The following is a 19315-nucleotide window of genomic DNA, read 5'->3' on the forward strand; positions in this document are numbered from 1 at the left end:
TCGAGTTAAACCATCTTCGCTAGCCCTGGTTCTGATGTGTTGACCCTGTCTACACGTTGGTGGAACTTGCAGATATTTACGGGCTTCATGTCTGTGAATTTTATTGGATGTGGCAGTAAGCCACCACATTCAATCAAAATTAGGTTGTTCAAATATGAACACTGTTCCAACATGATCGAAACAAGTGGCGCACAAAATCTGAGTGGACACATTAATAAGTAATTTTCCAGTGCCAGTCTATGTTTGTGCAAATATCTTTTACTCAGATATACTCTCTGGTAGGTAGCCACACTTTCATTGTTAAGTCTTGCAAAGTAGCCTTTTGAAATCAATTGCCTCCACCATTTTTGGCCAAATATTCAATGCACCACTGTTACACACCACTGGTTAGTTGGCATTACATACTAAGAGAGGCAACTCATGAAATCCAATAGATGCTGCTAGGACAAAGCACTAAAATATCTGCTTGATCTACCAAGGTGTAGCTAGGGTTAACATATCAGAACCTTGGTTAGCAAAGATGGAGCTAAGCCAGGACAGTGTGAAACATGGGTCATATTTACTTTCTTGTTACAAGGATGTGGTACTAACAGAGAGATGCACACAATCATCTTGATTGATGATTCTATAAAAACAGAGAATGAAAAATAAACTTAAAGCACTATATGTAACTAATTACAGTGAAACGTTAAATATGGGTCACACTGACCTATTTTTCAAATGAGGCTTCATTAATGATAAAGATGTATCCACTCACTAAGTTTCATGATTCCACATGTAAAAATATGTTTAGAGTATACAAAAACCTGAGCTCATCACTTAAATTTTACAGAATGGTCAGTTAATGTTAATGTATGTACTACGTTAGCCCCTTAAGTTCCCCTCCATGAAAGCCACTCCAAAATATTGTCTAGTACCTAGCAAGAAAGAATGGTTGAAATGGTGTAAACTATTAGATATGTTTCTGATTTACAGATGCCAACATTGGGATAGAACACTAGCTCCCCCGACTTCAAAAATGTGAACTATAACATCATGTTAAGAAGAAGGGTTACCTGGCTGAATGGATTCTTGCAAATATGACTGGGACTCGAGTAAGTACTTCAAACTCTTTGGGGTATTGGTTCCGAAAGTCCTCAGCAACACGAAACAGATCTACAAAGGTCGAATCCCCTCCCTTCACAGTGTTGTCAAATCTGTCGTCATGCAACCAGGAGAAGCAAATTGAAATAAATAATGAAAAAAGTAAGTACTTGATTTATTATTTATTAGTTTTGCTGTTTACTTCCCCAGAAATAGCAATAAAGTCTGATTCAAAAGGATTGAGTTGGCACATTATTCCAGTTTGACGAGAACAAACGAAACTTAAATTCACCAAACAATATTGATAACTGCAAATTTAAACAATAAAAGAGCCCAATTATTTTGAGCAGGTACAATGATTCATAGCAGAAGATGGCCAACATTGAAATTTCTATAATATTTTGTCATTTTTACAAGTATCGTGAGTACTTTTCTGCAAGATACAATGCTAGGTAAAACTGGGTATGAAGTATCTTCATCAACTGCCCTTTCATAATAGCCACTCAGTCTCACTCACCAGTCACAAGCAACCACCTTCCAGAATGTGATTTATTTTCCATGGATTCAAGACTATCTTTAAAGGGCAAGACCACTTTAGAATTGTGTACATGACAGAGAATTACATTCTTATATGTACTTCATTTATGATGGCCTCTATGTTAGTCAGAGAATACTCTAAGAGTTCCCGGATTTTACAGTATCCTCTTTATTCAGTATTACAATTGTTCTACTTTTCAGACATTTTTAAGCCCCTGTCAATTTTATCTAATAGTTATGTCACACATAATTTTACAATATCTGGCCTGCTTGTTCATGTTGATGCCGATCGTTTTTATAGAGCATTATTTTGTTTATCAGTTGTCGTTACATTTATTGACAGATCTGAAGACTAAAACGTTAAAAATAACTTTTCAGATGCACCTTTTTTTCACTCTAAATTATAAATTTTGAATAGACAACGGGAAACCCAACAGAAATTCCTGTACAAATACTGTGCAACCATGTCTGCCCCCACCTAAATAATTATGCAGGTGCCTTAGTGAGGAGCTCTTGTGTTACTGATTGAAACAATTAGTAACCCAGCCACTCAGAATTTTAAATCCTATCTGAATTTGGAAAAACAAATGTTCTTCATATTATTTTAATGCTAATTGGGTGGAGCTTGTTCAGCATACATGATTGAGAATCAAATGCTCTAGTTTAATTCATGATATTATTCCTAAACGACATTTGCCCTGTCTGTCAAGTCTCTTGATTGGTAGATTTAAAATAAAGATTTAATTGGATAAGGATTACAGCTTTTCTTAATGCTTATATACAATAGGACTCTTCTGCCAACCAAATCATTTTGCCATTTCAGTGCATTCTTTCTTTTCTACATAGATAAAAATAATCAGTTATACTAATCTCTGATGTTCTTTTTACAGATTAAACTTCTTGAAGGTAACAAAATTTTAATAAAAACAACAAAGTTAGCAATCATTTGAAAGAAGTGCAAAACATCGACAGCAACAGGAAGAAGTCAGACAAAACCTCCTTGCTATGCCAGAGGAAATTCCGACTCCAGTAAAGGGTATGTATAAGACGCTTCAAATTTTTTGATGTAATACACATGATACATATGCATTTCAGACTCTAAAATTTGACCCCCAATAAGTTTCTTTTTAAAGATAAAAATTGCCTACAGTAACTTTTGCAAATAGTTGTAAAGTCCACAATGATGATTGTTGTATTTATTATCCTCGACATAACATGGTTCGTCCCATAACAACAGTCCAGTACAACATGTTTTCAAGTTTAACAAAATCCCTCTTCCCTAACATTTGTCAGTCATATAGCATCCATCAGTTTTACGGATGCATGCTGGGTTTTTTTGCTGTTCTTTTTCTATTGTGGGGGGTCTTTGTTGTTTTTAAAAAAAATGATATCTGGCACCATTTATTTTCAATATAGGCTGGTCTGCTATGTGTACGGTATCATAATAGAATGAATCTAGGGCAAGCGGTTTCACATTCAAGAATCCATCTGTTTTGTTGGAACTGTTTGATGTAACATTCATGCAGTAGTTACCACATTTACACACGTGGTGAAGTTTTATTTGATTTTTTTTTTCAATATTGTTAGGTAACAATGGTTTTTTCCTTTATATTTTAATATTTCAGTACGTATAGTTGTCCATTTTGTTGATTTTTTTCTAACATGGTATAAGAAGTGCATGTTACGATAGCCATTGTGTTACCTTTGCTGTGACAAAAAATATGTCTTGGGTTTCCTGCTAATAAAATGGGTCCAGTAAACAATCATGTGAACAGCAGCTCTGACCTGAACAGCTAATGCTCAATACAGGGCCACAAATTGGAGGCAAAAATGGCATTACTTAAAGGGGACATTTATATTGTGCTTTCTTTTATTTGAATTGCAGTATGTATTTAAATTTTATTTTGTCAAATATTTTTAAATCTGTGCTTACTGTCACTGTTGACAAAAGGTATTGGCCTAGTTAATGTCATCAGGATCTCAAAACAAGAGTGTTTAAGTCACGAGAAAACTGGCGCACAAACCATGGACAGGCACGAAGTTAGGATGGTTGAGCTTGAAATATCAGCGTTGATTCTTAAATAGGTTGTGCGAGAAGGGATTGTACAGTTGTATTATTATATAGTACATGTATGACAAGTAAATTGTAAGTAACCATACATGCCCCTGTAATGATGAATAAATGCTTATATGACACGAGCCTCAAACTGTAATCATTAGTCTGTCTCAATCTGAACTTGGAAAACTTTTTTCTTTAACTGGTACCTGATTGTTCGTTTTATTACCCAGCTTATTATCATCGGGAGAGTACCCGGTTACCCATTGGCATCTTTATCCAGAAGTAGTCAAATTTGGAATATGCAATGTGACTTGCAGGTATCTAATCAATAGTTAACTATGGTAGAGCAATTAGACTTATAGTCCAAGAGATGCATTTTCAGGCTGGGTCAGGTTCCTAAGTGTGTCCTTGAGAAGACAGTTAGTTCCTATTTTCACGGTGTAAGATAGACACTGTGTTAAAAGTGCCATCTAATCCAGACAACAATTATGTATTTTGCCTTTACCTTGTCAAATGAATCTACAAAAAATGACCTTACATAATGCCTCTAATGCCATGTTAAAAAAAAAATTACACCAACTTTTTCATTGCCATTTCAGGTTTCATTTTTCAACAGTTCAAAACAGCTTGCTAACTTAAATTCAGTGGTCAACAGGAAGTGCATTAATTCAAACAGAACGATTTCCAAGTAAAACATATTGTTGCAGACTGACATATGAATGGGTATTCATGATGAAATTCAGAAGCAGTAATGTTAATTACACATTTTATTTGCTTTGAATTTTCTGGAAAAGTGAAGAATGGTCTTCATGTGAAGCAAACTTCCTGCAGTATCTTTCATTATCACCTTAAAGTTTGTAGAATGAATGTGATGTATTTAATATAACAGATACATACATACATACATACATACATACACACACACACGCATGCATGCACGCATGCACACACACACACACACATATATACACTAGTTGTCTTACCTTATTAAAAGATCACTAATTGAACTCAAATAATTTGCTTATGATTACTAGATTTGAATATTGATCTATTTAATTCTTGTAAAAGATGTATGTATTCAATAAAAACTAAATACTATAGTTGTTTTTTGTTGTTTTTGCTCATGTGCAAGACGTCGCTCATGTGACCAAGATCTTGCTCATAAGTGTGCAATTTTCACATGAGCACACTTGCTCATGTGAGCAAGAAATTTTTCTCATGTTAACAATACCTGTACATGTGATTTTCTTATTAGAATCTATTTGTTCATGAGTTCTACCTAATTTGCATGTTAAATTGCAATGAGACTAACCTGAGTTAGATCTCATGTGAGAATCTCATCTGCAGAAGGGTAGGCAGTTTTGGTATGGGTACAAAACAGCCTTTGATAAATGCATAATCAGACTGAGAAAATGTAGTGGTGCATGGGAATACTTGATGGGATGCACTATCATAGTGTTTATTAATAAACTACTCTGTTATAATAATATTAAGAACTTTTTAAATAACCACACTGACTTGCACATAAAAATTGTATCGCTTTATGTCAAGATTTCTAGTTATCATATTGAATTTGGTGAAATTTTGCTATCAGAATAAATATGGAACCATGTACCAAATTGACCATCATGAAATGGATTTTAGCACAGCTGAGGGTGAAGGTTTTGCTGATATCAGTAAAAGTTTGGTGTTCAACAGGAACTAACTTGCGGTGCCAAAGTCTTTAAAATCCTGAGATGCCCCAGACAGCTGAGTGGTCTAAGGTGTTCGTCTTTACAGATAATCTTATCTCACCTCTGTCCACATGGATTTCAGCCTTGATTCGACCATATACAGTGGTTGCCATGTAATGCTTATCATGTGGTGAAAAATGGCTACAAAGAAACAAAGCCACAATCTAACTCCTGATACACAACAAACTAAAATTACTGTAAAGTTAAAAAATATGTTTTGGTATTTCTAGTGTCAAAGTCATCTGCTGTCAAAGATTATATTTTGAAAGGTTGAAAATACAAGAAAAATGAATTGCTCTGTTTTTTCTCTCATTAAAGAAATATAATTTTTTTTTGAAAACATGCAATGTAATGAAAATATAATGCAATGAGATTAATGAATAAAGCTGATGTTCCAAACAGACACTGTATGTGATATATCTTCAGATGAAATGGACATGAAGAAATTGTAGCCAATTATTTATGAAAGAACTGGTAAATGATATTGTTTGTTCAAATGTTAAAATTAATCTGAAACATATGTAGAGTAATGCAAAAGATTATTGTCATTCATTCGTAAATTAGACATGATATATCTGCAGGTATATGCCGTTGTATACCAGTATTAACTTAGTTTTCTTTTTCTGTAGAGTGATCATGAATTTGAATATTACCACTGGACATCATGATAATAGATAGTGAAGCTTTCAAAAGTGACTTCACAACCCCATTTTACATGGTCAAAGTCAAGGAAGAAATGTATTCAAAAAAGGTTTCCTTATTACCTGTAATGATAGGTTTACTGAGTGACTGGATAATTTTTTCAATGATCTACAAATTGTATGATGGGTCAAAGACATTTTATAACATTCAGCTGTGGATTTAGACATGGCAATTGTTGAGGGACCTGTGAAGCTGGTCTAAATTTCAGTTGCTAGAGGACATTATATGTATAAAGCAAAAGTAACTATCTGGTCAATACGATTTTGGAAGTAGCAACAAAAGTTACTATCTACCCTCACTTCTAAGTCAAGTCCAACTGCAAAAACTCCATAGACCCAGACCTGCCCTGACATAATGTGCTGGCAGATCTGGGTCTGTGCAGTTTGTTGGAAGCAACAGTAGAAGAAACAGTATAGACCAATCCTGCAGGCACATTATCCTATAGATGAAAACGATATTTGTTGTTTGCAGTTTAACTCGACTTATAAGCAAGTATATTCTGTATGATTTACTACAGTATCATGTTTCATGGTCAGAATGTAAGATGAAAACAATTGTAATTTGTTGGGAACAAATTATTTTCAATGAGTGTTGATTTGTGAGTTTTTCCTAATTTTAAATTTGTGGTATTTGTTTACAATTAACTCATTTTTCTTCAACATACCTACTATTAATGCTCACTTATAAGTTGAGTGAAACTTCAAACAACAAATATAATTATCTTCTATAGCATAATGTACCAGCAGATCAGGGTTTCTTCTGTTGATTACACCTAAACAAAACTGAACAGTTCCGGATCTGCCATTGTGTAATGCGATAGCAGATCTATATCTGTGCAGTTTTCAGCTGATCTTGACCTATAAGCAAGTATAGACAGCATCCATGTTTGAATATGTAATAATGATTGACCTGTAAGCAAGTATAGGCAGCATCCATGTTTCAATATTTAATAATGATTGACCTGTAAGCAAGTATAGGCAGAATCCATGTTTGAATATGTAATAACGATTGACATATAAGCAAGTATAGACAGCATCCATGTTTGAATATGTAATAATGATTGACCTATAAGCAAGTGTAGGCAGCATCCATGTTTGAATATGTAATAATGATTGACCTGTAAGCAAGTATAGGCAGCATCCATGTTTGAATATGTAATAATTATTGACCTATAAGCAAGTATAGGCAGCATCCATGTTTGAATATGTAATAATGATTAACCTATAAGCAAGTGTAGACAGTATCCATGTTTGAATATATAATAATGAGTGACCTATAAGCAAGTATAGGCAGCATCCATGTTTGAATATGTAATAATGATTGACCTATAAGCAAGTGTAGGCAGCATCCATGTTTGAATATGCAATAATGATTGACCTATAAGCAAGTATAGGCAGCATCCATGTTTGAATATGTAATAATGATTGACCTATAAGCAAGTGTAGGCAGCATCCATGTTTGAATATGTAATAATGATTGACCTATAAGCAAGTATACTTAGTATCCATGTTTGAATATGTAATAATGATTGACCTATAAGCAAGTGTAGGCAGCATCCATGTTTGAATATGTAATAATGATTGACCTATAAGCAAGTGTAGGCAGCATCCATGTTTGAATATGTAATAATGATTGACCTATAAGCAAGTGTAGGCAGTATCCATCTTTGAATATGTAATAATGATTGACCTATAAGCAAGTGTAGGAATCATCCATGTTTGAAAATGTAATAATGATTGACCTATAAGCAAGTATAGGCAGTATCCATCTTTGAATATGTAATAATGATTGACATGTAAGCAAGTATAGACAGCATCCATGTTTGAATATGTAATAATGATTGACCTATAAGCAAGTGTAGGCAGCATCCATGTTTGAATATGTAATAATGATTGACCCATAAGCAAGTGTAGGCAGCATCCATGTTTGAATATGTAATAATGATTGACCTATAAGCAAGTATACTTAGTATCCATGTTTGAATATGTAATAATGATTGACCTATAAGCAAGTGTAGGCAGTATCCATCTTTGAATATGTAATAATGATTGACCTATAAGCAAGTGTAGGCATCATCCATGTTTGAATATGTAATAATGATTGACCTATAAGCAAGTATACTTAGTATCCATGTTTGAATATGTAATAATGATTGACCTGTAAGCAAGTGTAGGCATCATCCATGTTTGAATATGTAATAATGATTGACCTATAAGCAAGTATACTTAGTATCGATGTTTGAATATGTAATAATGATTGACCTATAAGCAAGTATAGGCAGCATAAATGTTTGAATATGTAATAATGATTGCCCTATAAGCAAGTGTAGGCAGCATCCATGCTTGAATATGTAATAATGATTGACCTATAAGCAAGTATACTTAGTATCCATGTTTGAATATGTAATAATGATTGACCAATAAGCAAGTGTAGGCAGCATCCATGTTTGAATATGTAATAATGATTGACCTATAAGCAAGTGTAGGCAGCATCCATGTTTGAATATGTAATAATGATTGACCTATAAGCAAGTGTAGGCAGCATCCATGTTTGAATATGTAATAATGATTGACCTATAAGCAAGTGTAGGCAGTATCCATCTTTGAATATGTAATAATGATTGACCAATAAGCAAGTGTAGGAATCATCCATGTTTGAATATGTAATAATGATTGACCCATAAGCAAGTATAGGCAGTATCCATCTTTGAATATGTAATAATGATTGACATGTAAGCAAGTATAGACAGCATCCATGTTTGAATATGTAATAATGATTGACCTATAAGCAAGTGTAGGCAGCATCCATGTTTGAATATGTAATAATGATTGACCCATAAGCAAGTGTAGGCAGCATCCATGTTTGAATATGTAATAATGATTGACCTATAAGCAAGTATACTTAGTATCCATGTTTGAATATGTAATAATGATTGACATATAACCAAGTATAGGCAGCATCCATGTTTTAATATGTAATAATGATTGACCTATAAGCAAGCATAGGCAGTATCCATGTTTGAATATGTAATAATGATTGACATATAAGCAAGTGTAGACAGCATCCATGTTTGAATATGTAATAATGATTGACCTATAAGCAAGTATAGGCAGTATCCATGTTTGAATATGTAATAATGATTGACCTATAAACAAGTATAGGCAGTATCCATGTTTGAATATGTAATAATGATTGACCTATAAGCAAGTATACTTAGTATCCATGTTTGAATATGTAATAATGATTGACATATAACCAAGTATAGGCAGCATCCATGTTTTAATATGTAAAAATGATTGACCTATAAGCAAGCATAGGCAGTATCCATGTTTGAATATGTAATAATGATTGACATATAAGCAAGTGTAGACAGCATCCATGTTTGAATATGTAATAATGATTGACCAATAACCAAGTGTAGACAGCATCCATGTTTGAATATGTAATAATGATTGACCTATAAGCAAGTATAGGCAGTATCCATGTTTGAATATGTAATAATGATTGACCTATAAACAAGTATAGGCAGTATCCATGTTTGAATATGTAATAATGATTGACCTATAACCAGGTGTAGATAGCATCCATGTTTGAATATGTAATAGTGATTGCCCTATAAGCAAGTATAGGCAGTATCCATGTTTGAATATGTAATAATGATTGACCTATAAGCAAGTGTAGACAGTATCCATGTTTGAATATGTAATAATGAGTGACCTATAAGCAAGTATAGGCAGTATCCATGTTTGAATATGTAATAATGATTGACCTATAAGCATGTATACTCAGTATCCCTGTTTGAATATGTAATAATGATTGACCTATAAGCAAATATACTCAGTATCCATGTTTGAATATGTAATAATGATTGACCTATAAGCAAGTATACTCAGTATCCATGTTTGAATATGTAATAATGATTGACCTATAACCAAGTGTAGGCAGTATCCATGTTTGAATATGTAATAATGAGTGACCTATAAGCAAGTGTAGGCAGCATCCATGTTTGAATATGTAATAATGAGTGACCTATAAGCAAGTATACTCAGTATCTGTGTTTGAATATGTAATAATGAGTGACCTATAACCAAGTGTAGACAGCATCCATGTTTGAATATGTAATAATGATTGACCTATAACCAAGTGTAGGCAGCATCCATGTTTGAATATGTAATAATGATTGACCTATAAGCAAGTGTAGGCAGCATCCATGTTTGAATATGTAATAATGATTGACCTATAAGCAAGTGTAGGCAGCATCCATGTTTGAATATGTAATAATGATTGACCTATAAGCAAGTATACTTAGTATCCATGTTTGAATATGTAATAATGATTGACCTGTAAGCAAGTGTAGGCATCATCCATGTTTGAATATGTAATAATTATTGACCTATAAGCAAGTATACTTAGTATCCATGTTTGAATATGTAATAATGATTGACCTATAAGCAGGTATAGGCAGTATCCATGTTTGAATATGTAATAATGATTGACATATAAGCAAGTGTAGACAGCATCCATGTTTGAATATGTAATAATGATTGACCTATAAGCAAGTATAGGCAGTATCCATGTTTGAATATGTAATAATGATTGACCTATAAGCAAGTATAGGCAGTATCCATGTTTGAATATGTAATAATGATTGACCTATAAGCAAGTGTAGGCAGCATCCATGTTTGAATATGTAATAATGATTGACCTATAAGCAAGTGTAGGCAGCATCCATGTTTGAATATGTAATAATGATTGACCTATAAGCAAGTATACTTAGTATCCATGTTTGAATATGTAATAATGATTGACCTGTAAGCAAGTGTAGGCATCATCCATGTTTGAATATGTAATAATTATTGACCTATAAGCAAGTATACTTAGTATCCATGTTTTAATATGTAATAATGATTGACCTATAAGCAAGTATAGGCAGTATCCATGTTTGAATATGTAATAATGATTGACATATAAGCAAGTGTAGACAGCATCCATGTTTGAATATGTAATAATGATTGACCTATAAGCAAGTATAGGCAGTATCCATGTTTGAATATGTAATAATGATTGACCTATAAGCAAGTATAGGCAGTATCCATGTTTGAATATGTAATAATGATTGACCTATAAGCAAGTATAGGCAGTATCCATGTTTGAATATGTAATAATGATTGACCTATAACCAGGTGTAGATAGCATCCATGTTTGAATATGTAATAGTGATTGCCCTATAAGCAAGTATAGGCAGCATCCATGTTTGAATATGTAATAATGATTGACCTATAAGCAAGTGTAGACAGTATCCATGTTTGAATATGTAATAATGAGTGACCTATAAGCAAGTATAGGCAGTATCCATGTTTGAATATGTAATAATGATTGACCTATAAGCATGTATACTCAGTATCCCTGTTTGAATATGTAATAATGATTGACCTATAAGCAAATATACTCAGTATCCATGTTTGAATATGTAATAATGATTGACCTATAAGCAAGTATACTCAGTATCCATGTTTGAATATGTAATAATGATTGACCTATAACCAAGTGTAGGCAGTATCCATGTTTGAATATGTAATAATGATTGACCTATGAGCAAGTGTAGGCAGCATCCATGTTTGAATATGTAATAATGAGTGACCTATAAGCAAGTATACTCAGTATCTGTGTTTGAATATGCAATAATGATTGACCTATAAGCAAGTATACTCAGTATCCATGTTTGAATATGTAATAATGATTGACCTATAACCAAGTGTAGGCAGCATCCATGTTTGAATATGTAATAATGATTGACCTATAAGCAAGTGTAGGCAGCATCCATGTTTGAATATGTAATAATGATTGACCTATAAGCAAGTGTAGGCAGTATCCATGTTTGAATATGTAATAATGAGTGACCTATAAGCAAGTGTAGGCAGTATCCATGTTTGAATATGAATAATGATTGACCTATAACCAAGTGTAGACAGCATCCATGTTTGAATATGTAATAATTATTGACCTATAAGCAAGTGTAGACAGTATCCATCTTTGAATATGTAATAATGACTGACCTATAAGCAAGTATAGCCAGTATCCATGTTTGAATATGTAATAATGAGTGACCTATAAGCAAGTATACTCAGTATCTGTGTTTGAATATGTAATAATGAGTGACCTATAACCAAGTGTAGACAGCATCCATGTTTGAATATGTAATAATGATTGACCTATAACCAAGTGTAGACAGCATCCATGTTTGAATATGAATAATGATTGACCTATAAGCAAGTATAGACACCATCCATGTTTGAATATGTAATAATGATTGACCTATAACCAAGTGTAGACAGCATCCATGTTTGAATATGTAATAATGATTGACCTATAAGCAAGTGTAGGCAGCATCCATGTTTGAATATGAATAATGATTGACCTATAACCAAGTGTAGACAGCATCCATGTTTGAATATGTAATAATTATTGACCTATAAGCAAGTGTAGACAGTATCCATCTTTGAATATGTAATAATGACTGACCTATAAGCAAGTATAGCCAGTATCCATGTTTGAATATGTAATAATGAGTGACCTATAAGCAAGTATACTCAGTATCTGTGTTTGAATATGTAATAATGAGTGACCTATAACCAAGTGTAGGCAGCATCCATGTTTGAATATGTAATAATGATTGACCTATAACCAAGTGTAGGCAGCATCCATGTTTGAATATGTAATAATGATTGACCTATAAGCAAGTGTAGGCAGCATCCATGTTTGAATATGTAATAATGATTGACCTATAAGCAAGTATACTTAGTATCCATGTTTGAATATGTAATAATGATTGACCTGTAAGCAAGTGTAGGCATCATCCATGTTTGAATATGTAATAATTATTGACCTATAAGCAAGTATACTTAGTATCCATGTTTGAATATGTAATAATGATTGACATATAACCAAGTATAGGCAGCATCCATGTTTTAATATGTAATAATGATTGACCTATAAGCAAGTATAGGCAGTATCCATGTTTGAATATGTAATAATGATTGACATATAAGCAAGTGTAGACAGCATCCATGTTTGAATATGTAATAATGATTGACCTATAAGCAAGTATAGGCAGTATCCATGTTTGAATATGTAATAATGATTGACCTATAAGCAAGTATAGGCAGTATCCATGTTTGAATATGTAATAATGATTGACCTATAAGCAAGTATAGGCAGTATCCATGTTTGAATATGTAATAATGATTGACCTATAACCAGGTGTAGATAGCATCCATGTTTGAATATGTAATAGTGATTGCCCTATAAGCAAGTATAGGCAGTATCCATGTTTGAATATGTAATAATGATTGACCTATAAGCAAGTGTAGACAGTATCCATGTTTGAATATGTAATAATGAGTGACCTATAAGCAAGTATAGGCAGTATCCATGTTTGAATATGTAATAATGATTGACCTATAAGCATGTATACTCAGTATCCCTGTTTGAATATGTAATAATGATTGACCTATAAGCAAATATACTCAGTATCCATGTTTGAATATGTAATAATGATTGACCTATAAGCAAGTATACTCAGTATCCATGTTTGAATATGTAATAATGATTGACCTATAACCAAGTGTAGGCAGTATCCATGTTTGAATATGTAATAATGATTGACCTATGAGCAAGTGTAGGCAGCATCCATGTTTGAATATGTAATAATGAGTGACCTATAAGCAAGTATACTCAGTATCTGTGTTTGAATATGTAATAATGATTGACCTATAAGCAAGTATACTCAGTATCCATGTTTGAATATGTAATAATGATTGACCTATAACCAAGTGTAGGCAGCATCCATGTTTGAATATGTAATAATGATTGACCTATAAGCAAGTGTAGGCAGCATCCATGTTTGAATATGTAATAATGATTGACCTATAAGCAAGTGTAGGCAGTATCCATGTTTGAATATGTAATAATGAGTGACCTATAAGCAAGTGTAGGCAGTATCCATGTTTGAATATGAATAATGATTGACCTATAACCAAGTGTAGACAGCATCCATGTTTGAATATGTAATAATTATTGACCTATAAGCAAGTGTAGACAGTATCCATCTTTGAATATGTAATAATGACTGACCTATAAGCAAGTATAGCCAGTATCCATGTTTGAATATGTAATAATGAGTGACCTATAAGCAAGTATACTCAGTATCTGTGTTTGAATATGTAATAATGAGTGACCTATAACCAAGTGTAGACAGCATCCATGTTTGAATATGTAATAATGATTGACCTATAACCAAGTGTAGACAGCATCCATGTTTGAATATGAATAATGATTGACCTATAAGCAAGTATAGACACCATCCATGTTTGAATATGTAATAATGATTGACCTATAACCAAGTGTAGACAGCATCCATGTTTGAATATGTAATAATGATTGACATATAAGCAAGTGTAGGCAGCATCCATGTTTGAATATGTAATAATGATTGACCTATAAGCAGGTGTAGACAGCATCCATGTTTGAATATGTAATAATGATTGACCTATATGCAAGTATAGCCAGTATCCATGTTTGAATATGTAATAATGATTGACCTATAAGCAAGTATAGACACCATCCATGTTTGAATATGTAATAATGATTGATTTTACTAAGAAAATATTTTCCTTGCTTAAGCATAATGTCTTTTTTTCAGGTCCTAAAATTTGAAGTTTAGTAAGAAAATAATTACTTCAGCATCAATATATGGTTTTATATCAATAAGATTTAGACTGTTCAATAAATCTGGGTACCGATAATATTAAATTACATGTAAATTTAAATATGTTATGACGCAGCTATGATAATGTTAAATTGCATGTAAATTTAATATGTTATGACACACCTATGATTATGTTAAATTGCATGTAAATTTAAATATGTTATGACACACCTATGATATTGTTAAATTGCATGTAAATTTAAATATGCTATGACACACCTAAATATGTTATGACACACCTATGATAAAAACTGGACCCTGCTACTATTATCAAAAATACAATTTGTACAGTGAACTTTTATATCGCGGAAATTATGCATTGGGGGGTGAAAGCTGGTGATTCCAGTAAGTTTTTGTTATTATTCTTGGAGAGTGTTCCAAGAAATACAGGGTTGAGTGCAATACAATTATCAAGGTAGAATATATCATGTATCCCCCCTTTCCATTTATCAAAATCAACAGTTGTCAGACTTATTTCTTGCAGAGGTCTAACGATGTTAAACTTTCTGCAGTTTTGAATAGCATGACTAAGGTAAAGTCCAGCCTTATCAGTTTCTCAGTTCAGTGGGACATAATATATTTACAAAGTGGGACATAATATAGTGGGACATAATATATTTACAAAGTGGGACATAATATATTTACAAAGTGGGACATAATATATTTACAAAGAAAACTAAATGAGGTGATCTAAAGGCCGATTATTATTTTATTTTTTTAATCCATGTTCAAATCAAAAGTCCAGAACATTTAAATATTGACAAATTGAGCTGCACATTCAGGAAATTAATTATGAGTGATATCACTAAACCTGTAAAACTATGATTTTATTGCTGAATTTGCTGTGGCATTATGTTTAATGCAAGTTATTTCAAACCCTCCGTTTTCTGCTGTTTCTCAAATGAGCTGAAAAATGAGCTACTGTATTTCTTGTCATTTTTCATACACGAAAAAATAATTATTAATTTCACTGCATGAAAAATTATATGTAAAATAAATAATTATCATTTTGCGGTTCTGACCATGTACGAAAAATAAAGGGATCTTTCCTGGACAAATTCTACAGAACACAAGCTACTTGACAACCTAACAGTACAAACGTACAAAGTCAACATATATTTTCTGCCTCATTCTGCTCTCAAGAATCTAATTGCAATAAAAATAAAAGTACTCAAAAGGATTTTTGTTGTTATTATTGAACAAGACTGAGAGAGTATTATGTCTCAGTGTGCAAGCTCATCTGCATTTAGAGCATATGTAACTGTTGTGTTGTGTAATGTTGGCAAAATGAGTGTCCTACATGTAAGAGATATATCACATGTTATTATGTTTTAGTGGTCACAAAAGTCAAAACATGAATATCAGCATTGAGGTCTTGCATGTATGACTAGCAAAATGATTAAGATGGTTTGTACATGTATTAATTAAGGATATTATTTATTGGTAAATTGTAGGCAAAGATACGAGTCCACATTGTGAAAAAATTAAGTGCAACTTTTATTTTCACAGCAACAATAATCTCATTATCAAATTGCAACAAAAAAAATAAAGAACAAATCAGATTTTAGTTAATTTGTGTGTGTGTGTGTGTGTGTGTGTGTGTGTGCACACGAGAGAGAGAGAGAGAGATGAAAAAATTGTCTGTGTACAAAACCATATTTATTCAGGGCGGGTTTTATTTGTATCTTTTGCAAAGAAAAAAGACAGTATTTTCAGTTACCTGATGATTGTGATAATCTTCATGTATTACGACCCTACTATATTCCATTATCAACAAACACCGCTAAATCAACAATTCATTCTTGTTTTAATTACAATGTAAATTGTTACAACAACTACATGGCTATGCAGTGTTATTTACACAGTAATTAAACATGCTGAGCGCTTGGTTGTTCCAGTTGAAACCAGATTGAAGATAAGAATTGACAGAATAGGTCAAATCAGCAAGGCTGCCATATGGGAAATAAGGCTCTCTTTAAGGAAATGAAAATCTGTCAATGTGCTATAGAAGCCGTTGACCATACAGAATTTGTTATAAGGACAAGCAATCATATTCATTACTTGTTATTCAAATTCGCCAATAAAGATAATAGAGGGGAATATTGTTGAATAGATTTGCAATAAAATGTTAATTATATCCAAAACAAAAGATAACAAACACTTAAAAGATAGTATATGTATATATAAGAATCGATTTAACGGAGCCCGTGACTTTCGAATTTACGACAGAAAATGACAAGGTTTTTATATTTTATGTTTGTATGACTATAATGAATCAATAAGACTAGTTGACCAAGGGTCTGTGGTCTTCTCTTTATCATGTACTGAGATGTAATTATTGTTGTATAAGAAAACATCAAAGGGCTTCTGAACTTATTTTAAAATGCACATGCTGTTTTGTTATGGTGACGGATTTTATAAAGAGAACTAATTAATGATAATATTTAAAGATAAACACCAGCAGATATTGTAATGACAATAAGAGAGCATATGCATCAATCATTCTGTTTTCTCACCAAACAATTAATTATTAATTTTTGAAGAAACAAAATGGCAATACAGTATTATCGATCTTCTTTGCAAACAAATATCTTCTGAGTATAAATTGTATATTCAATAATTTAATGGAATTTTTAAAAAATACAAAGTGATATGTAGGAAAAATTATGATACATTTAAATAATTATAATTCTGATAACTGGATTATGTACAAAAAATTAAAGGGTACGAAAAAATACATGAAATACTGTACATTTCCAGTGAACACATAGATAAAACATCCATTCTTCTTAATTGTGTACAGACTTTTATGAATGAAGAGAAGTATACATTTGAAGCAGCTTTTGTTGGCAATCTACTTAGATAGACTTACTGAATGACATGTGTCTATAAATGGCAGCTAACAGGGGACCTGACTTACTGAATGACATGTGTCTATCAATGTCAGCTAACAGGAGACTTGGCTTACTGAATGATATGTGTCTACAAATGTCAGCTAATAGGAGACCTGACTTAGTGAATGACATGTGTCTATCAATGTCAGCTAACAGGGGACCTGGCTTACTGAATGACATGTGTCTATAGATGTCTGCTATCAGGGGACCTGGCTTACTGAATGACATGTGTCTATAAATGTCAGCTATCAGGGGACCTGACTTACTGAATGACATGTGTCTATAAATGTCTGCTATCAGGGGACCTGGCTTACTAAATGACATGTGTCTATAAATGTCTGCTATCAGGGGACCTGGCTTACTGAATGATATATGTCTATAAATGTCTGCTATCAGGGGACCTGACTTGCTGAATAACGTGTCTATCAATGTCAGCTAACAGGAGACTTGGCTTACTGAATATGTGTCTATAAATGTCAGCTAATAGGAGACCTGACTTACTGAATGACATGTGTCTATCAATGTCAGCTAACAGGGGACCTGGCTTACTGAATGACATGTGTCTATAGACATCTGCTATCAGGGGACCTGGCTTACTGAATGATATGTGTCTATAAATGTCAGCTATCAGGGGACCTGACTTACTGAATGACATGTGTCTATAAATATCAGCTAACAGGGGACCTGACTTACTGAATGACATGTGTCTATAAATGTCTGCTATCAGGGGACCTGACTTACTGAATGACATGTGTCTATAAATGTCAGCTAACAGGGGACCTGGCTTACTGAATGACATGTGTCTATAAATGTCTGCTAACAGGGGACCTGACTTACTGAATAACATGTGTCTATAAATGTCAGCTAACAGGGGACCTGACTTACTGAATGACATGTATCTATAAATGTCAGCTAACAGGGGACCTGGCTTACTGAATGATATGTGTCTATAAATGTCAGCTAACAGGGGACCTGACTTACCGAAGACAGTGCAGAAACTGCAACCCAGGAGTAGTGTCATAGTATGTGAGGTCCATGTGTAAAGGTAGCTCCACTGTGGAGTATGCGAAATTGGAAGGTGTGGATTCCTGGACAACATCAAAAACCTAGGAAATGAAACAGAAGCCTCTTAGAATCTTTCATATCTATAGCATCCAATTTCTATAACAACCAATTTCGGATGAAATGGGAATTCACTCTGTTAGTTTCCTTCTATCTTAGCTTCATTTTAAAATGTTGGAATACTGGTACAAAAAAAGTATATCTGAGAAAAATGGAAGCAATATTTCAACATCTTTGTTACAACCATTAAGAGCAAGACTAAGAAGTTTCTGTACAATGCTGAAGATTGGTTTCTCTATGTCTACTTATATCAAGCTGTTCTCTGGGAGGTACTGGAACCAACCTATCAAGACATCTTAAACGGAAGAGTTCATGAAAGATATTAGTCACCACCATACTCGGTGGGAATGATTTACTAATAATTTTGGTTGGACATTGCTGGAAACCGTGGGAGAAAATTTCTTACTCTTTTTATCTC

General features: G+C 33.0%; 1 protein-coding gene and 1 long non-coding RNA gene across 5 annotated transcripts in view; one reads left to right on the forward strand and one right to left on the reverse strand.

The window, feature by feature from the left end:
* LOC149772999 (uncharacterized) overlaps positions 1–19315 on the reverse strand; it is a 263921-nt gene that overhangs the window by 180071 nt on the left and 64535 nt on the right. For all 4 annotated transcript variants that reach the window (XR_016417506.1, XM_089946955.1, XM_089946953.1 and 1 more), the window contains 2 exons: positions 18757–18881; positions 1056–1196 (listed from right to left, as the gene is read on the reverse strand). Coding sequence is in view for 3 of the 4 variants with exons in the window: in XM_089946955.1 (XP_089803081.1) it covers positions 1056–1196; positions 18757–18881 (266 nt within the window). In the remaining variant the exon portion in view is untranslated. The remainder of the gene's footprint in view (positions 1–1055; positions 1197–18756; positions 18882–19315) is intronic.
* LOC149773003 (uncharacterized) lies at positions 1111–4560 on the forward strand. Its single transcript, XR_016417507.1, has 3 exons — positions 1111–1245; positions 2511–2656; positions 4279–4560. It is a non-coding gene; the product is annotated as an uncharacterized LOC149773003 (long non-coding RNA).

The sequence above is a fragment of the Sinohyriopsis cumingii genome, unplaced genomic scaffold (assembly GCF_028554795.1).
Source record: "Sinohyriopsis cumingii isolate HCF-2022 unplaced genomic scaffold, ASM2855479v2 utg000938l, whole genome shotgun sequence".
NCBI lineage: Eukaryota > Metazoa > Mollusca > Bivalvia > Unionida > Unionidae > Sinohyriopsis > Sinohyriopsis cumingii.